We start from the raw sequence: 17,548 nt of genomic DNA on the forward strand, positions 1-17,548 counted from the left end.
TGAAGGCAAAAGGGGGTCCAACCCGTTACTAGCATGGTGTACCTAATAAAGTGGCCGGTGAGTGTAGAGCGCATATCAGAAGGTGAAAGTTACACAATAGGATATAAATCCCTTATCAGAAGGTGAAAGTTACACACAAGTGAAAAATTAATTCATTTACAAATTAATGGCAGCAATAAGTCTAAACAGTCGGTCCAGACGGTCCAGGCCATGTCTGCCATTGTGTAGTATCCCTGGAAGTAAAGAGACCAATTTCTTGACCTTTTTGCAGCAGTAATGGGTCGTCTTTGCTGGATTTTTCGTTTCATAATGCATCACTTTTTCCATTGGTGAGAGATCTGGACTCCAGACAGGCCATTTCAGCACCCGGACTCTTCTTCTGTAAAGTCATGCTGTTGTGATGGATGCAATACGTGGCTTAGCATTGTGTTGCTGTTATACTGTATGCAAGGCCTTCCTTGAAAGAGACATTGTCTGGATGGGAGGACATGCTGCTTTAAACCTCTATATACTGCTTTCCATTGATGTGCATTTCAAGATGTGTAGGCAGCCCATGCTAACGTAATCCCATACCGTCAGAGATGTAGGCTTTTGTACTGTGCTCTAGATGGCTCCTTTCCTCTTGAGTTCGCAGAACAGGTTGTCTGTGGTTCCGATATAGAATTTCACATTTTGATTGATCTGACCACAGACCAGTTTTCTATTTTGCGTCAGTCCATTTTACATGAGCTATGGCCCAGTGAAGATGGCAGCATTTGTGACTTTTGTGGCTTTTTTCATGCTACAGCTTTAACTTGCATTTGTGGAATCTGGACTCTGCCTCTCTAACATGCTCTTTTTATACACAGTCATGTGACTTGACTCTCCAGCTGTTTGTCAGTAGTACCACTTACATTTCCAGTCTTTTGTTATCCTTGTCCAAACTTTTTTAAGATCTTTTGCTGCCACGAATTTCTAAATCATTGCATTCTTACTTCCTTTACATTTTACACAGTGTTCCATCTTAGCTGAGGTGAAATTGTGAAACTAGAGTGGAAGGAAACAGGAGAGCCCAGAAGAAACTTCCACAAAACACGGTCCGTGGACAACAATGCTGACCACTGAACCAGCCATTCGCAGTCTATAGAATAAAATGCATCATCTGTGATATAATACGTGATCTGACGTCTATGTGGATAAGTGTGTATCATGCCAAGCAGGAGAGGAGGGAGTGTTCATGTTTAAGACATTGAGAATGTCAGTTTTTAGCATGGACTGGGGATCTGTCAGAGCTGTTTAGCTTCTCTCTGACAGATTGTCCTATTTATGTGTCATCAAGTGTACTTTTAACAAATTCGGGGCTTGTCTACAAGTAACGTAGAAGGGGGGCTGAAGTACAAGCAGGCGCCAAAGAAGGTTAAATATTATTAACAAATAAAGAAAGGCACATACTTTTAATGGAATGTGAGGAAGAGAAAGGGTAAGGAGGAGGGATGGCGGTGATTGGAGGCCGGGCTGTTTAACTGTTCTTGAACTGAGTGAAGCCGGTACATGACTGGGCGTCGGGGCGCGTACTAAATTATGAGACTAACTTGTATCCCAGTGAAGCATTCCTATTAAAGGGTTGCTCACCTTGGAAATCTTTTTTTAAAAGTCGATCATAGGGAGCCTTGTGCCTGGGATTATTAGCAATGAACCTTAATCTATGCAGTAAGCAAGTGTTCAGTTTCCCTGCAGCACCTCCACAGGTGAAGTGAAGTATTACATGTTTAATAAAAATTCATTAGACCTTCCCTGCATGGATATTCTAGATATGAAACTTGATTATTTTGCAGTGGTATCAGTTTGCCTGCAGCACCCCCACAGGTGAAGTGAAGTATTACATGTTTTAAAAAAATTCATTAGACCTTCCCTGCATGGATATTCTAGATATGAAACTTGATTATTTTGTAGTGTTATCAGTTTGCCTGCAGCACCTCCACAGGTGAAGTGAAGTATTACATGTTTTAAAAAAATTCATTAGACCTTCCCTGCATGGATATTCTAGATATGAAACTTGTTTATTTTGCAGTGGTATCTGTTGATATTGGGAAACTCAGAAGATGTGTATTTTTATTACTGTTAACAAGTGATTCTTTAATTTTTGCATGTGAAATGGCCAAAGAGTAGACTATCCAAATGGGTTCTTTTGCATATTTCTTTTTATCCCATTAAAATGGTTTGCAGCTGATCTAGCAGTCTCCAGGTGGCAGAAGCTGGTGCAGTGGATGGGTATTATAAGTAGGCTGCTCCTATTCAATAGGAATAGAGCTGCAGTACCCCGGAGCACGCATCTTTCTCTACTCCTAGCCAGTGCTATAGAATCTCTATGGTGGAGGCTTCCACACTAAAGATGGTAGCCGACCAACCACAGCAAGACTCTAGATAGTTTAGTGCCAGTTTTAATGTAGTTTAATGGCAGCTTTGCATAATGCAGAGAACTTGAAGGTGTTTTTCATAGCGGTCTTGATAATCCCTGTTCTACTAGAGGATTCACCTCTGCCCGTGCCTCATCATAAATCGGGCACATCATGCATATGCTACTGTATAGGTAGCCTGGCTGAATGCAGATCCCTGCTGTTTTTACTGTAATCCATCAATGCAAGAGTGACGGTGTTTGGGATATCAATCAAAGATTTCCTCTGGGCTCTATATAACCCCCCTCAAGGGCACATGGTTGGCATTGTCCTGTGTGAGAATACGAATGGGGCATTATACCATTTGAAGGCCACTATGGGGAATTTTTACTGTGTGTGGGCATTATACTGTGTGTGGGCAATAGGGGGGTATTATACCCTGTGGAGGCCACAAAGGGGGTGTTATACTGTTTGGGGACACTTTAGGAGTATTATATCATGTGAGGGCACTAATGTGGCATTATTCTGTGTGGGGGCACCAATGGGGCATTATACCATGTAGAGGAATTATACTGTGTGCAGGAACTAAACAGGTATTATAATGTATGGGGGCGCTAAGGAGGCTTCACCACTGTGTGTTAGGCAAGGGAGGGTGCTATTACTGTATGGGGGCACACTCAAAGGGCATGGATGGAATTGGGTGGGATTAGTAGCATGGCTTCATATATGCAATTATTGGACAGGTTCAGCTACTCTACAGCTTGGACCTTCACGTGATGGCAGTACCCCAGGTCTACACCATAGTATATCTATCCCAGTCCAGAGTGCACTTTGTACAGCAGTTATTATTATGTGTGTACATATATCTTGACACCCAAGACGTGCATGTTGCGACCTAAGGCAGACTTTTTCACGCTTATGGAGTCTGATTATCCACAGCTCTGCACATACATGTTTATGAGGTTAAATGAACATCAATGTGTTTTTGGTGAACTCCTAGTACAGAACCGTGCTGACTGATAACATCAATGTGAGAAATCCACAATGCCCTTGGCTACAATGCTTGACATGAAGTTTTCATCATGTGAATGTGACATGTTAAATTATACTTAAGACACTGCTCTTTTTTTTCTTATGCTTAAATTAAAAAAATATCATACATACTTGTACAGATTATGACCCGGCAGTGATGTAAAATGTATATGTGGAGTTACTAGAATCTTATTTCTACCCATTATCAATGTATCAAAAAAATCTGGAGTGGTCTCACCTTGGAAATCTTTTTTTAAAAGTCGATCATAGGGAGCCTTGTGCCTGGGATTATTAGCAATGAACCTTAATCTATGCAGTAAGCAAGTGTTCAGTTTCCCTACAGCACCTCCACAGGTGAAGTGAAGTATTACATGTTTAATAAAAATTCATTAGACCTTCCCTAGATTCTAGATTTGAAACTTGATTATTTTGCAGTGGTATCAGTTTGCCTGCAGCACCTCCACAGGTGAAGTGAAGTATTACATATAGTTACATAGTAGATGAGGTTGGATAAAGACATGAGTCCATCAAGTCCAACCTATAACCCTACAATCCCCTACAGTGTTGATCCAGGGGAAGGCAAAAAACCCCATGAGGCTCATGCCAATTGCCCTATTTCAGGGTTGTTTAATTAAAATTCATTAGACCTTCCCTGCATGGATATTCTAGATATGAAACTTGATTATTTTGCAGTGGTATCTGTTGATATTGGGAAACTCATAAGATGTATATTTTTATGACTGTCAACAAGTGATTCTTAAATTTTTGCATGTGAAATGGCCAAAGAGTAGACTATACAAATGGGTTCTTTTGCATATTCCTTTTCATCCCATGTCTTCCACCATAGACATCCAGATGTGGCACTTGTAGATCACAAAATCAAGAACTTTGTGCCCATCTGTGACATTTATCCCCTGTCTGATCTCTGGAACCCCCACTAATCTCAAGAACGGGAAAGTGCCCTATGTGAATCTAGCAGTAGTGGGCATGCTCAGCCACCACTCCATTCACTTCTGTGGGACTGCCTGAGGTAGCCATTCCAGAAGTCCCAAAGTGAGGGGTGACTGAACATTCATACCACCACTCATTTGACATGGGGCACTTGTGGACCCTCTAAACTGAATCTGTTTTTGTTTACTTAGCACCAACATATTCCACAGCACTTTACAGACATTGTCAGTCACTGTCCCATAGAGGGCTCACAATCTACGTTCCCTATCAGTACGTCTTTGGAGTGTCGGAGGAAACTGGAGGAAATCCACACGAACACAATGAGAACAAAAAAAATTCCTTGGCTGGATTTGAACCCAGGACTCCATTGCTTCAAAGCAACAGGGCTAACCACACTTGCCACCACAAAGACCGCCTGAGCAACACTATGCAGGGATTCTATTATTCAGAAGATGCATTTTGAGCTAAGCTTATGCCTGAATAGCCTTTTGTTGTAGAGAACTGCATGGTCTACAACAAAATGGCGCTTGGGCATGTGCAGTACTGCTTAGAATGGAGTGTTACTGTACATGCACCGGCTTTCAACCGCGAGCGATACTACAGAAGATATAGGCATTACAGGACATGTGGAGGAGGACATCTTTTGGAGTGCAAGCAACAGGGGCGTTATAGAGGTATGACACGGGGGTGCTCGAGGCCCTGAGGAACGCCCAGGGTGCTCGGTGAGCCTCATTAGCATATAGTATTTACCCATTTTTACTAAAAATGAGAGGGGGTCTTTGGAAGAACTGGAGGCAGCACCTGAATAGCCTTTTTTAAGAAACCTAGAGCAGTGTCTAAAGATTGTTAGTAATTAGAGATGAGCGAACACTGTTCAGATCAGCCGATCCGAACAGCATGCACCCATAGAAATGAATGGAAGCACCTGGCACGCAGACTTTGCCGGCGGCCGGCCGCTTAACCTCCGCGTGCCGGCCGCTTCCATTCATTTCTATGGGAGCGTGCTGTTCGGAACGGCTGTTCCGAACAGTGTTCGCTCATCTCTATTAGTAATATTTCTTTTACTATCAGTTAAGACTATACAAGTTCTATATAAGTTCTTCTTGTTGGAGAAGGGAAAACTTACTCTAGCGCCACCTTTTTGGAAGGGAGCTCTTCATAGATCAATGCCTGTTTTTTTCGATTAACATAATGGATTGATCTGGGATTAAAGCTAAATTAATATATCGCCTACATAAGGAAGAGAGACCCATCGGGGGTGTTGCCTCATATTAGTGTGAACCATAAGGTTTTTGGAAAACCAGGCATTGACTGGTAGGAACCACTATCAATAGCTACGAAACTAATTCAAATTGACAATCAATATGAATAAATTTGCTATTGTCACATTAAATAAATTGACACCATAACAACAAAATGTAGAAACCTTTTATGTCTTTAAGTGCAGGTATTTCCTAATTTCTGTACCAGTGAAATACTCTTGGCCGCCAATGTAAATTTGTAATATATTGTCATTAGGGTTGAGCCGATCTTGACTTTTCAGGATCGATTTTGAAATCCGATTATTTTTCATTCGAACCCGATCTCGATCCCAATTCCGATCCCAAAGCAAGTCAATGGGAATTTTTTACTAATCGGAGATCTGATTCTAAAAACGATCCTATTCACTATACAGCATGGAATCTAACAAGTGAAAGCTTTAATTGTTAGAATCCATGCTGTGTAGTGATAAAAAAAATCCCCCGGCTACCTAAGTCCCCCCTATTGTCTACTTACCAGCTGCCGCTACCGATCCGCGCTGTTCTCGCTCCTCTTCTTTCTACTGCGCATGTCTTCAGAGCACTGTATGCGCCCCCACCTCCCAGGCTAGTGTTACTTAATCTGGGAGTAGGCGGGGCTTATTGTGGCTTAGGAGAGTGTGGGTGGATACAGTACCCGCCCACACTCTCCTAAGCCACAAGCCCCGCCTTCTTCCTAGGTCTGTAACAGTAACCTGGGAGCTAGGGGCGTGCACGGACCGAGAAGAGGCAAGAAGAGAACAGACGGGGAGCGGCAGCGGTATGTGGACTTGTCTATCGACTCTTTATTGTATACTCAGCTTTGCTACAGAGCTGATGAGTATAGGAATGAATGGATGCCGCCGGCACACAGCCTGTGCCGGCTTCCGGCGCTTAACCCCCTGCGCGCCGGCTGCGTCCATTCATTCCTATGGCATAGCAGGGATGAAACAGAAGAGTAGATACCATCTACTCTTCTGTTTCCTCCCTGCTATGCCTTTAGGAATGAATGGACGCAGCCGGCGCGCAGGGGGTTAAGCGACGGACGCCGGCACAGGCTGTGTGCCGGCGGCATCCATTCATTCTTAACATTGTTCACTTTTCCCACAAAGCATTGTGGGAAAGAACCTCCAACCTCGATCCTGCCTAAAACGATCAGAATTCCGATCACGATCGTGAAATTTACTCGATCGCCGATCGGAATCCGATCTTTTCCGATCCCAATCGCTCAACCCTAATTGTCATTATAAAAATGGTCCCATTTGCCCCATTCCCAATGCCATGACTTGATCACGGGCAGTGCTTCATGTGGCGTCACGTATACCTCTCACATCCTGCGTCTCGCTCTCCTGGCATATTATCGGACCAATTTGGGCAGGTAGCCATATCAATGCAGATCTAGGCCAGTCCAAACTAAAGGACGGAGCTGATGACCCACCAGGAGAGTGTGGTGCACAGCGCGGGGACATGTGACATCACAGGCAGCCTTGCCAGGGTTCACGTGACAGCTTCGCAAACAGAACATTCTGCTATGAACAATATCCTGCAAATTTGCTTCAGCTGGCCACAGTATTTCATTTTTACGGAAATTAGAAAATGTTCTGGACAATCCCTTTAAGGCAATGAAACATATTTGTGAATGTTTGGCTGCTGGCATAACATCTGATGTACTCGTGTGGTTGTATCGTTTCTTGGGAAATCCTCTGTGATGTAAGCAGCCAAACAGAGAGAACAGAATGTATCATGTGCGTGTAAGGAGGATTCTTACAGCCTGATTGTCCTTTATATCGAAATGACTCTCAATTGTTGTGTAAATCATTTCATTATGAGAGTAGAAGTGACACTTTAATGCTTGTGGTCGGGAAGAGTTATTATAAGATACCGCAGAATTGTCTTTGGATTCCTCGTGACACATCACTTTATTGTTTTCCTTGACTCATCTTATAACATAGAGAACATTCAATACATTATGGGCTTTGCATCTGGTGGTTTGTTTGTGCAACTACTAGAAAAGAAAAACTGTTTCCTATGTAAGTGGGAATGTTTTACTAGGTCGGGCTGCCCCTGAGAGATCGCGGCTGTCACTCACATTATACACTGGCATCAGATGTCACTTTTGGTCAGTAACGAGTTGTCTCATGAAGTCAAACCATGTTCCTATGTCCGACTTTCAACCAACATGGGGGATGTTTCCCCCACATAACTCTCCCTACTGTATCTATAAATCGGAAAGATAGCAAGTTGTTAAGATGGGAAATACCCCTTTAATGGTCCATAGAGTGATATTGAGTAAGACCATCATAGGTTCCAGATCTACCCATCGATACCGGACACTATAGAGAACGGCAAATGCTATTCTTTTTTATGTAGATGTTGAGCCCCATATAGGAGTCACAATGTACATTTTTTTCCCTATCAGTATGTCTTTGTAGAATGGGAGGAAATCCACGCAAATACGGGGAGAACATACAAACTCCTTGCAGATGTTGTTCCTGGCGGGATTCAAACCCAGGACTCCAGCGCTGCAAGGTTGCAGAGCTAACCACTGAGCCACCGCGTTGCTCTGTACTGAGAAGGAAGCAGACAGAGGCATCTGCTCCTGACCCCATACACTACTTGGGGGCGCCAAGCCAAGTGTCCGACCCCCTCAGTCTCATTAGTGACCCATCCTAAGCATAGGTCAGCAATATAAATCCTTGGACAACCTTCTGCAACTAACCACAGTTTGTGAAACCACAGACACCAATGACTTACCATATACTCAAGACTAGAGATGAGCGAACACTAAAATGTTCGAGGTTCGAAATTCGATTCGAACAGCCGCTCACTGTTCGAGTGTTCGAATGGGTTTCGAACCCCATTATAGTCTATGGGGAACATAAACTCGTTAAGGGGGAAACCCAAATTCGTGTCTGGAGGGTCACCAAGTCCACTATGACACCCCAGGAAATGATACCAACACCCTGGAATGACACTGGGACAGCAGGGGAAGCATGTCTGGGGGCATAAAAGTCACTTTATTTCATGGAAATCCCTGTCAGTTTGCGATTTTCGCAAGCTAACTTTTCCCCATAGAAATGCATTGGCCAGTGCTGATTGGCCAGAGTACGGAACTCGACCAATCAGCGCTGGCTCTGCTGGAGGAGGCGGAGTCTAAGATCGCTCCACACCAGTCTCCATTCAGGTCCGACCTTAGACTCCGCCTCCTCCGGCAGAGCCAGCGCTGATTGGCCGAAGGCTGGCCAATGCATTCCTATGCGAATGCAGAGACTTAGCAGTGCTGAGTCAGTTTTGCTCAACTACACATCTGATGCACACTCGGCACTGCTACATCAGATGTAGCAATCTGATGTAGCAGAGCCGAGGGTGCACTAGAACCCCTGTGCAAACTCAGTTCACGCTAATAGAATGCATTGGCCAGCGCTGATTGGCCAATGCATTCTATTAGCCCGATGAAGTAGAGCTGAATGTGTGTGCTAAGCACACTCATTCAGCACTGCTTCATCACGCCAATACAATGCATTAGCCAATGCTGATTGGCCAGAGTACGGAATTCGGCCAATCAGCGCTGGCCAATGCATTCTATTAGCCCGATGAAGTAGAGCTGAATGTGTGTGCTAAGCACACACATTCAGCACTGCTTCATCACGCCAATACAATGCATTAGCCAGTGCTGATTGGCCAGAGTACGGAATTCGGCCAATCAGCGCTGGCCAATGCATTCTATTAGCCCGATGAAGTAGAGCTGAATGTGTGTGCTAAGCACACACATTCAGCACTGCTTCATCACGCCAATACAATGCATTAGCCAGTGCTGATTGGCCAGAGTACGGAATTCGGCCAATCAGCGCTGGCCATTGCATTCTATTAGCCCGATGAAGTAGAGCTGAATGTGTGTGCTAAGCATACACATTCAGCACTGCTTCATCACGCCAATACAATGCATTAGCCAGTGCTGATTGGCCAGAGTACGGAATTCGGCCAATCAGCGCTGGCTCTGCTGGAGGAGGCGGAGTCTAAGGTCGGACTTGAATGGAGACTGGTGTGGAGCGATCTTAGACTCCGCCTCCTCCAGCAGAACCAGCGCTGATTGGCCGAATTCCGTACTCTGGCCAATCAGCGCTGGCCAATGCATTCTATTAGCCCGATGAAGTAGAGCTGAATGTGTATGCTAAGCACACACATTCAGCACTGCTTCATCACGCCAATACAATGCATTAGCCAGTGCTGATTGGCCAGAGTACGGAATTCGGCCAATCAGCGCTGGCCAATGCATTCTATTAGCCCGATGAAGCAGAGCTGAATGTGTGTGCTAAGCACACACATTCAGCACTGCTTCATCACGCCAATACAATGCATTAGCCAGTGCTGATTGGCCAGAGTACGGAATTCGGCCAATCAGCGCTGGCCAATGCATTCTATTAGCCCGATGAAGTAGAGCTGAATGTGTGTGCTAAGCACACACATTCAGCACTGCTTCATCACGCCAATACAATGCATTAGCCAGTGCTGATTGGCCAGAGTACGGAATTCGGCCAATCAGCGCTGGCTCTGCTGGAGGAGGCGGAGTCTAAGATCGCTCCACACCAGTCTCCATTCAGGTCCGACCTTAGACTCCGCCTCCTCCAGCAGAGCCAGCGCTGATTGGCCGAATTCCGTACTCTGGCCAATCAGCACTGGCTAATGCATTGTATTGGCGTGATGAAGCAGTGCTGAATGTGTGTGCTTAGCACACACATTCAGCTCTACTTCATCGGGCTAATAGAATGCATTGGCCAGCGCTGATTGGCCAGAGTACGGAATTCGGCCAATCAGCGCTGGCTCTGCTGGAGGAGGCGGAGTCTAAGATCGCTCCACACCAGTCTCCATTCAGGTCCGACCTTAGACTCCGCCTCCTCCAGCAGAGCCAGCGCTGATTGGTCAGAGTACGGAATTCGGCCAATCAGCACTGGCTAATGCATTGTATTGGCGTGATGAAGCAGTGCTGAATGTGTGTGCTTAGCACACACATTCAGCTCTACTTCATCGGGCTAATAGAATGCATTGGCCAGCGCTGATTGGCCGAATTCCGTACTCTGGCCAATCAGCACTGGCTAATGCATTGTATTGGCGTGATGAAGCAGTGCTGAATGTGTGTGCTTAGCACACACATTCAGCTCTACTTCATCGGGCTAATAGAATGCATTGGCCAATCAGCGCTGGCCAATGCATTCTATTAGCGTGAACTGAGTTTGCACAGGGGTTCTAGTGCACCCTCGGCTCTGCTACATCAGATTGCTACATCTGATGTAGCAGTGCCGAGTGTGCATCAGATGTGTAGTTGAGCAAAACTGACTCAGCACTGCTAAGTCTCTGCATTCGCATAGGAATGCATTGGCCAGCCTTCGGCCAATCAGCGCTGGCTCTGCCGGAGGAGGCGGAGTCTAAGGTCGGACCTGAATGGAGACTGGTGTGGAGCGATCTTAGACTCCGCCTCCTCCAGCAGAGCCAGCGCTGATTGGTCGAGTTCCGTACTCTGGCCAATCAGCGCTGGCCAATGCATTCTATTAGCCCGATGAAGTAGAGCTGAATGTGTGTGCTTAGCACACACATTCAGCTCTACTTCATCAGGCTAATAGAATACATTGGCCAATAAGCGCTGGCCAATGCATTCTATTAGCTTGATGAAGCAGAGTGTGCACAAGGGTTCAAGCGCACCCTCGGCTCTGATGTAGCAGAGCTGAGGGTGCACAAGGGTTCAAGTGCACCCTCGGCTCTCCTACATCAGAGCCGAGGGTGCGCTTGAACCCTTGTGCAGCCTCGGCTCTGCTACATCAGAGCCGAGGGTGCGCTTGAACCCTTGTGCACACTCTGCTTCATCAAGCTAATAGAATGCATTGGCCAGCACTGATTGGCCAGAGTACGGAATTCGGCCAATCAGCGCTGGCCAATGCATCCCTATGGGAAAAAGTTTATCTCACAAAAATCACAATTACACACCCGATAGAGCCCCAAAAAGTTATTTTTAATAACATTCCCCCCTAAATAAAGGTTATCCCTAGCTATCCCTGCCTGTACAGCTATCCCTGTCTCATAGTCACAAAGTTCACATTCTCATATGACCCGGATTTGAAATCCACTATTCGTCTAAAATGGAGGTCACCTGATTTCGGCAGCCAATGACTTTTTCCAATTTTTTTCAATGCCCCCGGTGTCGTAGTTCCTGTCCCACCTCCCCTGCGCTGTTATTGGTGCAAAAAAGGCGCCAGGGAAGGTGGGAGGGGAATCGAATTTTGGCGCACTTTACCACGCGGTGTTCGAATCGATTCGAACATAGCGAACACCCTGATATCCGATCGAACATGTGTTCGATAGAACACTGTTCGCTCATCTCTACTCAAGACCGATAGACAAGGACCGAGGAAACAAGAAGAGCCTGTGTAACCCGTATGCAGCTGGGTGACCAGGTGACCATACAGCTCTGCACAGACTTTAAGATGTCTGATGTAAGTGCAACTTTTTATTCCTGGCTACACAGAGAAAAACAAACCTGGAGACCAAACTACAGCGCCAGTATCTGCCCATCTCCATTATACCTTCTTGGACCAATCTTGCGGTTTGTTGGGGTGTTGGGTAGCATCGGAAAAGTGTAAGGCTCAGTTCACATCAGCATTGTTGTCTCCGCATGGAATCAGTTTCTGTGATTCGTCTAAAGGTCATAAGAGCTTATTTCCGCCATATATCTGCTCTTTGGAACTTACAACATGCAAAAAATAAGGATACACAGCAGACATTGAGGTCTACGGTGTGCAGATAGAAATGGATTAGCAATGAATAAGAATCCATTTGTGTCCATATTACAATCCATTCTTATCTGCACATGCTCAGAATGAAGACAACCCCCCCAAAAAAAACAGACACAAATGGACAGATTTTTGATGGACACTAGAGATGAGCAAGTAGTACTCGATCGAGTAGGCATTCGATCGAATATTACAGTATTCGAAATACTCGTACTCGATCGAGTACCACTCGCTGTTCGAATGTAAAAGTTCGATGCAGAACCAGCATTGATTGGCCGAATACTATACAGTCGGCCAATCAATGCTGGTTCTTCTCCTACCTTTAGAAGTCTTCTCCGTGCAGCTTCCCCGCGGCGTCTTCCGGCTCTTCATTCACTCTGCCAGGCATCGGGCAGCTTGTAGTGCGGGCATGCGCAGTCGGCTCTGCCCAGGCCCGATGCCTGGCAGAGTGAATTCAGAGCCGGAAGATGCCGCAGGACGCTGCACAGAGAAGACTGCTCGGAGGATCCAGCCCGACCCTCACTCGTGGACTTAGTAAGTATAATTTGATCGAATGTTGCCTACCCCTGAAACGAGCATTTTCCCCCCATAGACTATAATAGGGTTCGATATTCGATTTGAGTAGTCGAATATTGAGGGGCTACTCGAAACCAATATCGAACCTCGAACATTTTACTGTTCGCTCATCTCTAATGGACATCCATTGACTAATCCTCAAAAAGACTGATTCCGCAATCCTTTTGTGACTATTTTTTGACCAGTCTGTTCAGATTCGCAACGGGCGGTTACGAGCGCCAATGTGAGCACAGCGTCCTATGACTTCCTTGATGCCTTGTTTGGGGCGTGCTCTCCGGTGGGATTGTTCCCTTACACAAGGTGTTTTTCAGTCTCCAGCTGTTCATAGACGACTTGGTACTTGCACATTTACTCGTGACTCCAGCGCAGACAAAGGCGTTATTTATCCATAATCTAATTAATGATACAGCCTTGTGTTTTCTCTGTCATATTGCCAAAAATCCATTGTCTCCTGTCTAACGCCATCCACATAATTCTCACACACACCTCCATTATATACAGTACACCTTGACTACAGCGCTGAACTTCCTGGCTCCAAGATTTCTGTTTCTTCTCTCCTAGGAGGATTCTAGACAAGCTGATGTCTTACAAGGATTGGCCCTATATAGGTAACCCCGCACCCTATAGGACGGCTCGGTGCTCGGAAAGGAACTCGCTCCTTATCATATAGTATAGGAGGATACGGCGCTCAATAATATTAGTCTGCTCTCAAGGTATTTTATTCCTATGTAATCCAGACAAAAATACGAATTTTATTGAAGCCGGAATTCTTCCATAAGAATGCCAGTCAGTGAGACGCCTTTTCTTGGACTTTGAGGAAATGGAAGGATTGTGGTTATTTCTAAGGAGGGACATTTACTTGTGTAGTATTAAAGGCACTTAAAGGGGACCCTTCATGTCCTCCGACAATCCGTGGTCTTATATATAACTAGAAATGTAACTGTCAGCTTTGCCAGTATATACCCTGGTGCCAGAGATATCGGCTATACCTCCACTGTCAAAAGGGCAGGCCTTACAGATCAGCATCATTGTTGGCGAGGAGGAATGCACCCCATGACAGTATGAGACTATGGAAGAATATTGTCAGGGGGCGCATTCACCTCACTCAACGATGACGCTCCCTTCTGACAGTGGAGGGTGGAGCATTGGTGTGCATACCGGCAAGCTGACAGTGAGCAGAATTTGGTGCGCTGTCAGCTTTCTTTCTAGTGGAATATAATATATATTATTATATATTGCTGTTGTCACAGTAAAAGAAAGCTCCTCTTTAAGGCTGAAGCCCCACTTTGCGAAAACGTTGTGCTCCTCAAAAATAAACTAGACTGGTCTGATCACCTGGAGGCGCTGCACAGAAAGGGCCACAGCAGACTCTACCTGCTCAGGAGGCTGAGGGCCTTCGGAGTCCAGGGGACACTTCTTAGGGCCTTTTTCAACTCTCTGGTGGCATCAGCCATTTTTTTCGGTGTAGCCTGTTGGGGGAGCAGTATATCAACCAGGGACAGAAATAGACTTGACAGGCTGATCAGAAGGCCCAGCTCTGTCCTGGGGAGCCCCTTGGACCCAGTGCAGGTGGTGGGTGACAGAAGGATACTGTCCGTGGTGACCTCCATGCGGGAGAACAAATCCCACCCCATGTATTAGACCTTAATGGGACTTGGCAGCACTGTAAGCGACCGTCTGCTTCACCCCAAGTGTGAGAAGGAGCTATCGCAAGTCCTTCCTTCCAACCGCGACCAGGCTGTATAATCTACATCAGTCTTCCTTCTTTCTTCTTCTGTTCCTTAGCTGCTATGGACTCCTAGTATATCTTCTCTTCTCAGCTTATGTGTGTCTACGTCTGTAATATATTACTGTGTATTATCCTGTATCTGTATTACTAGGCTGCTGTAACACACTGAAATTTCCCCACTGTGGGACTATTAAAGGATTACTTATGTTATCTTATCTTATGTTATCTTATCATACATTACCTGCAAAATGGCTGCGATCCTGGCTAATCCCATGCACACATTGCAGAAAAAAAAATCCGCAGCATGTCAATTATACCGTGGAAATGCTGGCGTTTTCCATATACTGTAGGTATAATAAGGTCAGAAAGTCTGCAAAGAAAACCATACAATGTATTTCCACTGGGTTTTTTCCGCAGCTTTTGTTGCCTTATCCTAAAACACACTTTATTCTGCTGTGTTTCTGCAGTAGCCAAAAATTCTGCATTTCTACAACGTGGGCCCTTGGGCTTATGGTCACACCCTTGTACGGGCCACTCACTGGACATGGATTAAAGAAGTTGTCATCTATTCACAATACAGGGCAACTTTGTAACAATTCCGATTTGATAGAAAGTTCCTTTGAACTTGAACTCATTCGTAGTCTTAAGACCCTCAGAATTAGTTTTTAAAAGAACTCGGCACCAAGTGGTCATTTCCCCTAAAGCGCTACCATATTAGAGATGACGCTTGCTCACCTTTTCGCTTGCAGGTATTTTAAGGGTTAATACACAACCTTCTTTTGTTTCCCGGTATTGCATTTTTGTCATTTCCATAAACAGTCTTTTTCCCCTGGGGGTTAAAAAAAAAAAAAGTTTTTTATGGGTCATTAAAATGTGATTAGCATCTCGGAGGAGAAGGCAGGACGGCTTATCAGCTCTGGTTTAATAGGGCTGTTAAAAAAAACTGGGATTGACAGATGAGCAGGGCGAGATCCCTCCCTCTCCTTCAAGTAGCAGCTACAGGAAAGAAGGATATATTTGGTGAAATGAGCAGCCCGGAGAACAACTGCCAATCTGCAGCTGGGGAGAGACAGAGCGAGAGAAGACTGGGACACGGGCAGAAGGAATAACCCATCATCTGAGCAACCAGTGAAGAAGAAGAAGGAGAAGAAGAAGACGAAGAAGAAGGATTTCTCTGCAGGACTTTTTTTTCCCACTATTTTTTGTGCAGATTTTTGAACCTATTTTTTGTGAACCTCGTCAAGGTCAAGATATTGACCACTATACGTTACACTCTACGAAGAGATATCGCACAACTTTTTTGTCGGAAGTCATCGGAAGTTGGAGTAATTTTTGAAGACCCTGAATTGAAGGTGACTCGGAGGTGTGCAGAAGACATCAGGCTACGGTCACGGCTGAGGATGACTAGTGGTCAGCAGAGTTTGCGTTTCCTATTGTCCACCTAATGGGTCCACTCATTGATCATCATTACGGAGGAAGGTCTAAGCTGATGGGGCTCTATGCTGGCAGATGTGGGCTGAGATGTCTTCCTGATCCCTTTAATGTCACAGGCTTCATCGTTGAGTGAGTTTTAATTATACTGTTTGGACTTTGGAAGAAATTGATGGGAGAACATTTGCTTTCACCCTCCCTCTCGCTTGTCATGTGTAAAGAGACCTGGTGGAGTTAAGTAGATTGATGCTTTATCTTGACCCCTTTTGTCTTGGCAAGTGCTTATCTACACACAAGGATCACTTTCCACTTGTTTTACTCCTCTCAGCATCTTCTTGAAGGTACTTGGAGCTTTCCACAGTTCAACTTTGTAAACTTTGAAGGATATATTCACCAAGCATAATGAGGTGTTGGGTATGGCTCCTGGTGGCCACGGTACTGTGCCAGCAACTTGCAATTGTCCCGGCAGCTAAAAAAGAACGTAAAAGGGGAAAAGATCCGCATCAGTTCACTGATCCTTATAATGTTACACTGTCCAACAGTGAGGAGGTACATGAACATGACAAGGTATGTGAGCCATGCACAGACACCTCCAAGTCAACTCACATCATCTGTACAAATGCAATGTGTCCATGTGATTCACTGATCTGCTCGAGGCGTCTCTGGTACCTACAGGACCTCAAGCAATGAGGAGGGTCACAGATAAGATTAGATAGATCCTAGAATGTCAGAAAGAGATTGGTGGGTGAAAACCCAGACGTGACTTCACAATCTCCATTGAAGTTTTCTTCTACCTACTGAATTTTTCTATAGATTTTTAAGGGAATTTTCTAGTATGATGTATCCAGTTACGCCCATTGTCCCGTATAACTAGAATTTGGTAAGATGCCCCATATCTGCATTACAAACCAAAAGGTGAATACACATCAATGTCCTTTATTACAGAACTTATTATGTATTCTATCTATCTATCTATCTATCTATCTATCTATCTATCTATCTAGTATATATCTCTATCTATTATATATCTCTATCTCTCTATCTATTGTATATCCATATCTATCTATCTACAAAAAAACAAACCGGTCTTCCAGCAACTTGTATGGATGGAAAATGTCTTTTTAAAGAAGTATCATATTAATCTATCTATCCATCCATCCCTATCTATCTCCTATCTATCTATCTATCTATCTATCTATCTATCTATCTCTATATAATATCTATCTATCTCCTATCTATCTCCTATCTATCTATCTATCTACTATCTATCTATCTATCTATCTATCTATCTATCTATCTATCTATGATCTTCTATCTATCTAACTTTCTATCTATCTATCTATCTATCTATCTATTCTATCTATCATCTATCTATCTATCTATCTCATATCTCTC

The 17,548-nt window shown here is 44.7% G+C and overlaps 2 protein-coding genes across 2 annotated transcripts in view; both read left to right on the top strand.

Moving 5' to 3' along the window:
• INTS11 (integrator complex subunit 11) overlaps positions 1-17,548 on the top strand; it is a 527,013-nt gene that overhangs the window by 421,042 nt on the left and 88,423 nt on the right. The gene's annotated exons all lie outside the window — the stretch shown is intronic.
• Positions 16,510-17,548, top strand: part of C1QTNF12 (C1q and TNF related 12) — a 49,405-nt gene continuing 48,366 nt past the window's right edge. Inside the window, exon 1 of the mRNA XM_075278447.1 lies at positions 16,510-16,720. Coding sequence (XP_075134548.1) covers positions 16,556-16,720 — 165 coding nt within the window. The 5' untranslated portion in view covers positions 16,510-16,555. The remainder of the gene's footprint in view (positions 16,721-17,548) is intronic.

Source organism: Leptodactylus fuscus, chromosome 6 (assembly GCF_031893055.1).
Source record: "Leptodactylus fuscus isolate aLepFus1 chromosome 6, aLepFus1.hap2, whole genome shotgun sequence".
NCBI lineage: Eukaryota > Metazoa > Chordata > Amphibia > Anura > Leptodactylidae > Leptodactylus > Leptodactylus fuscus.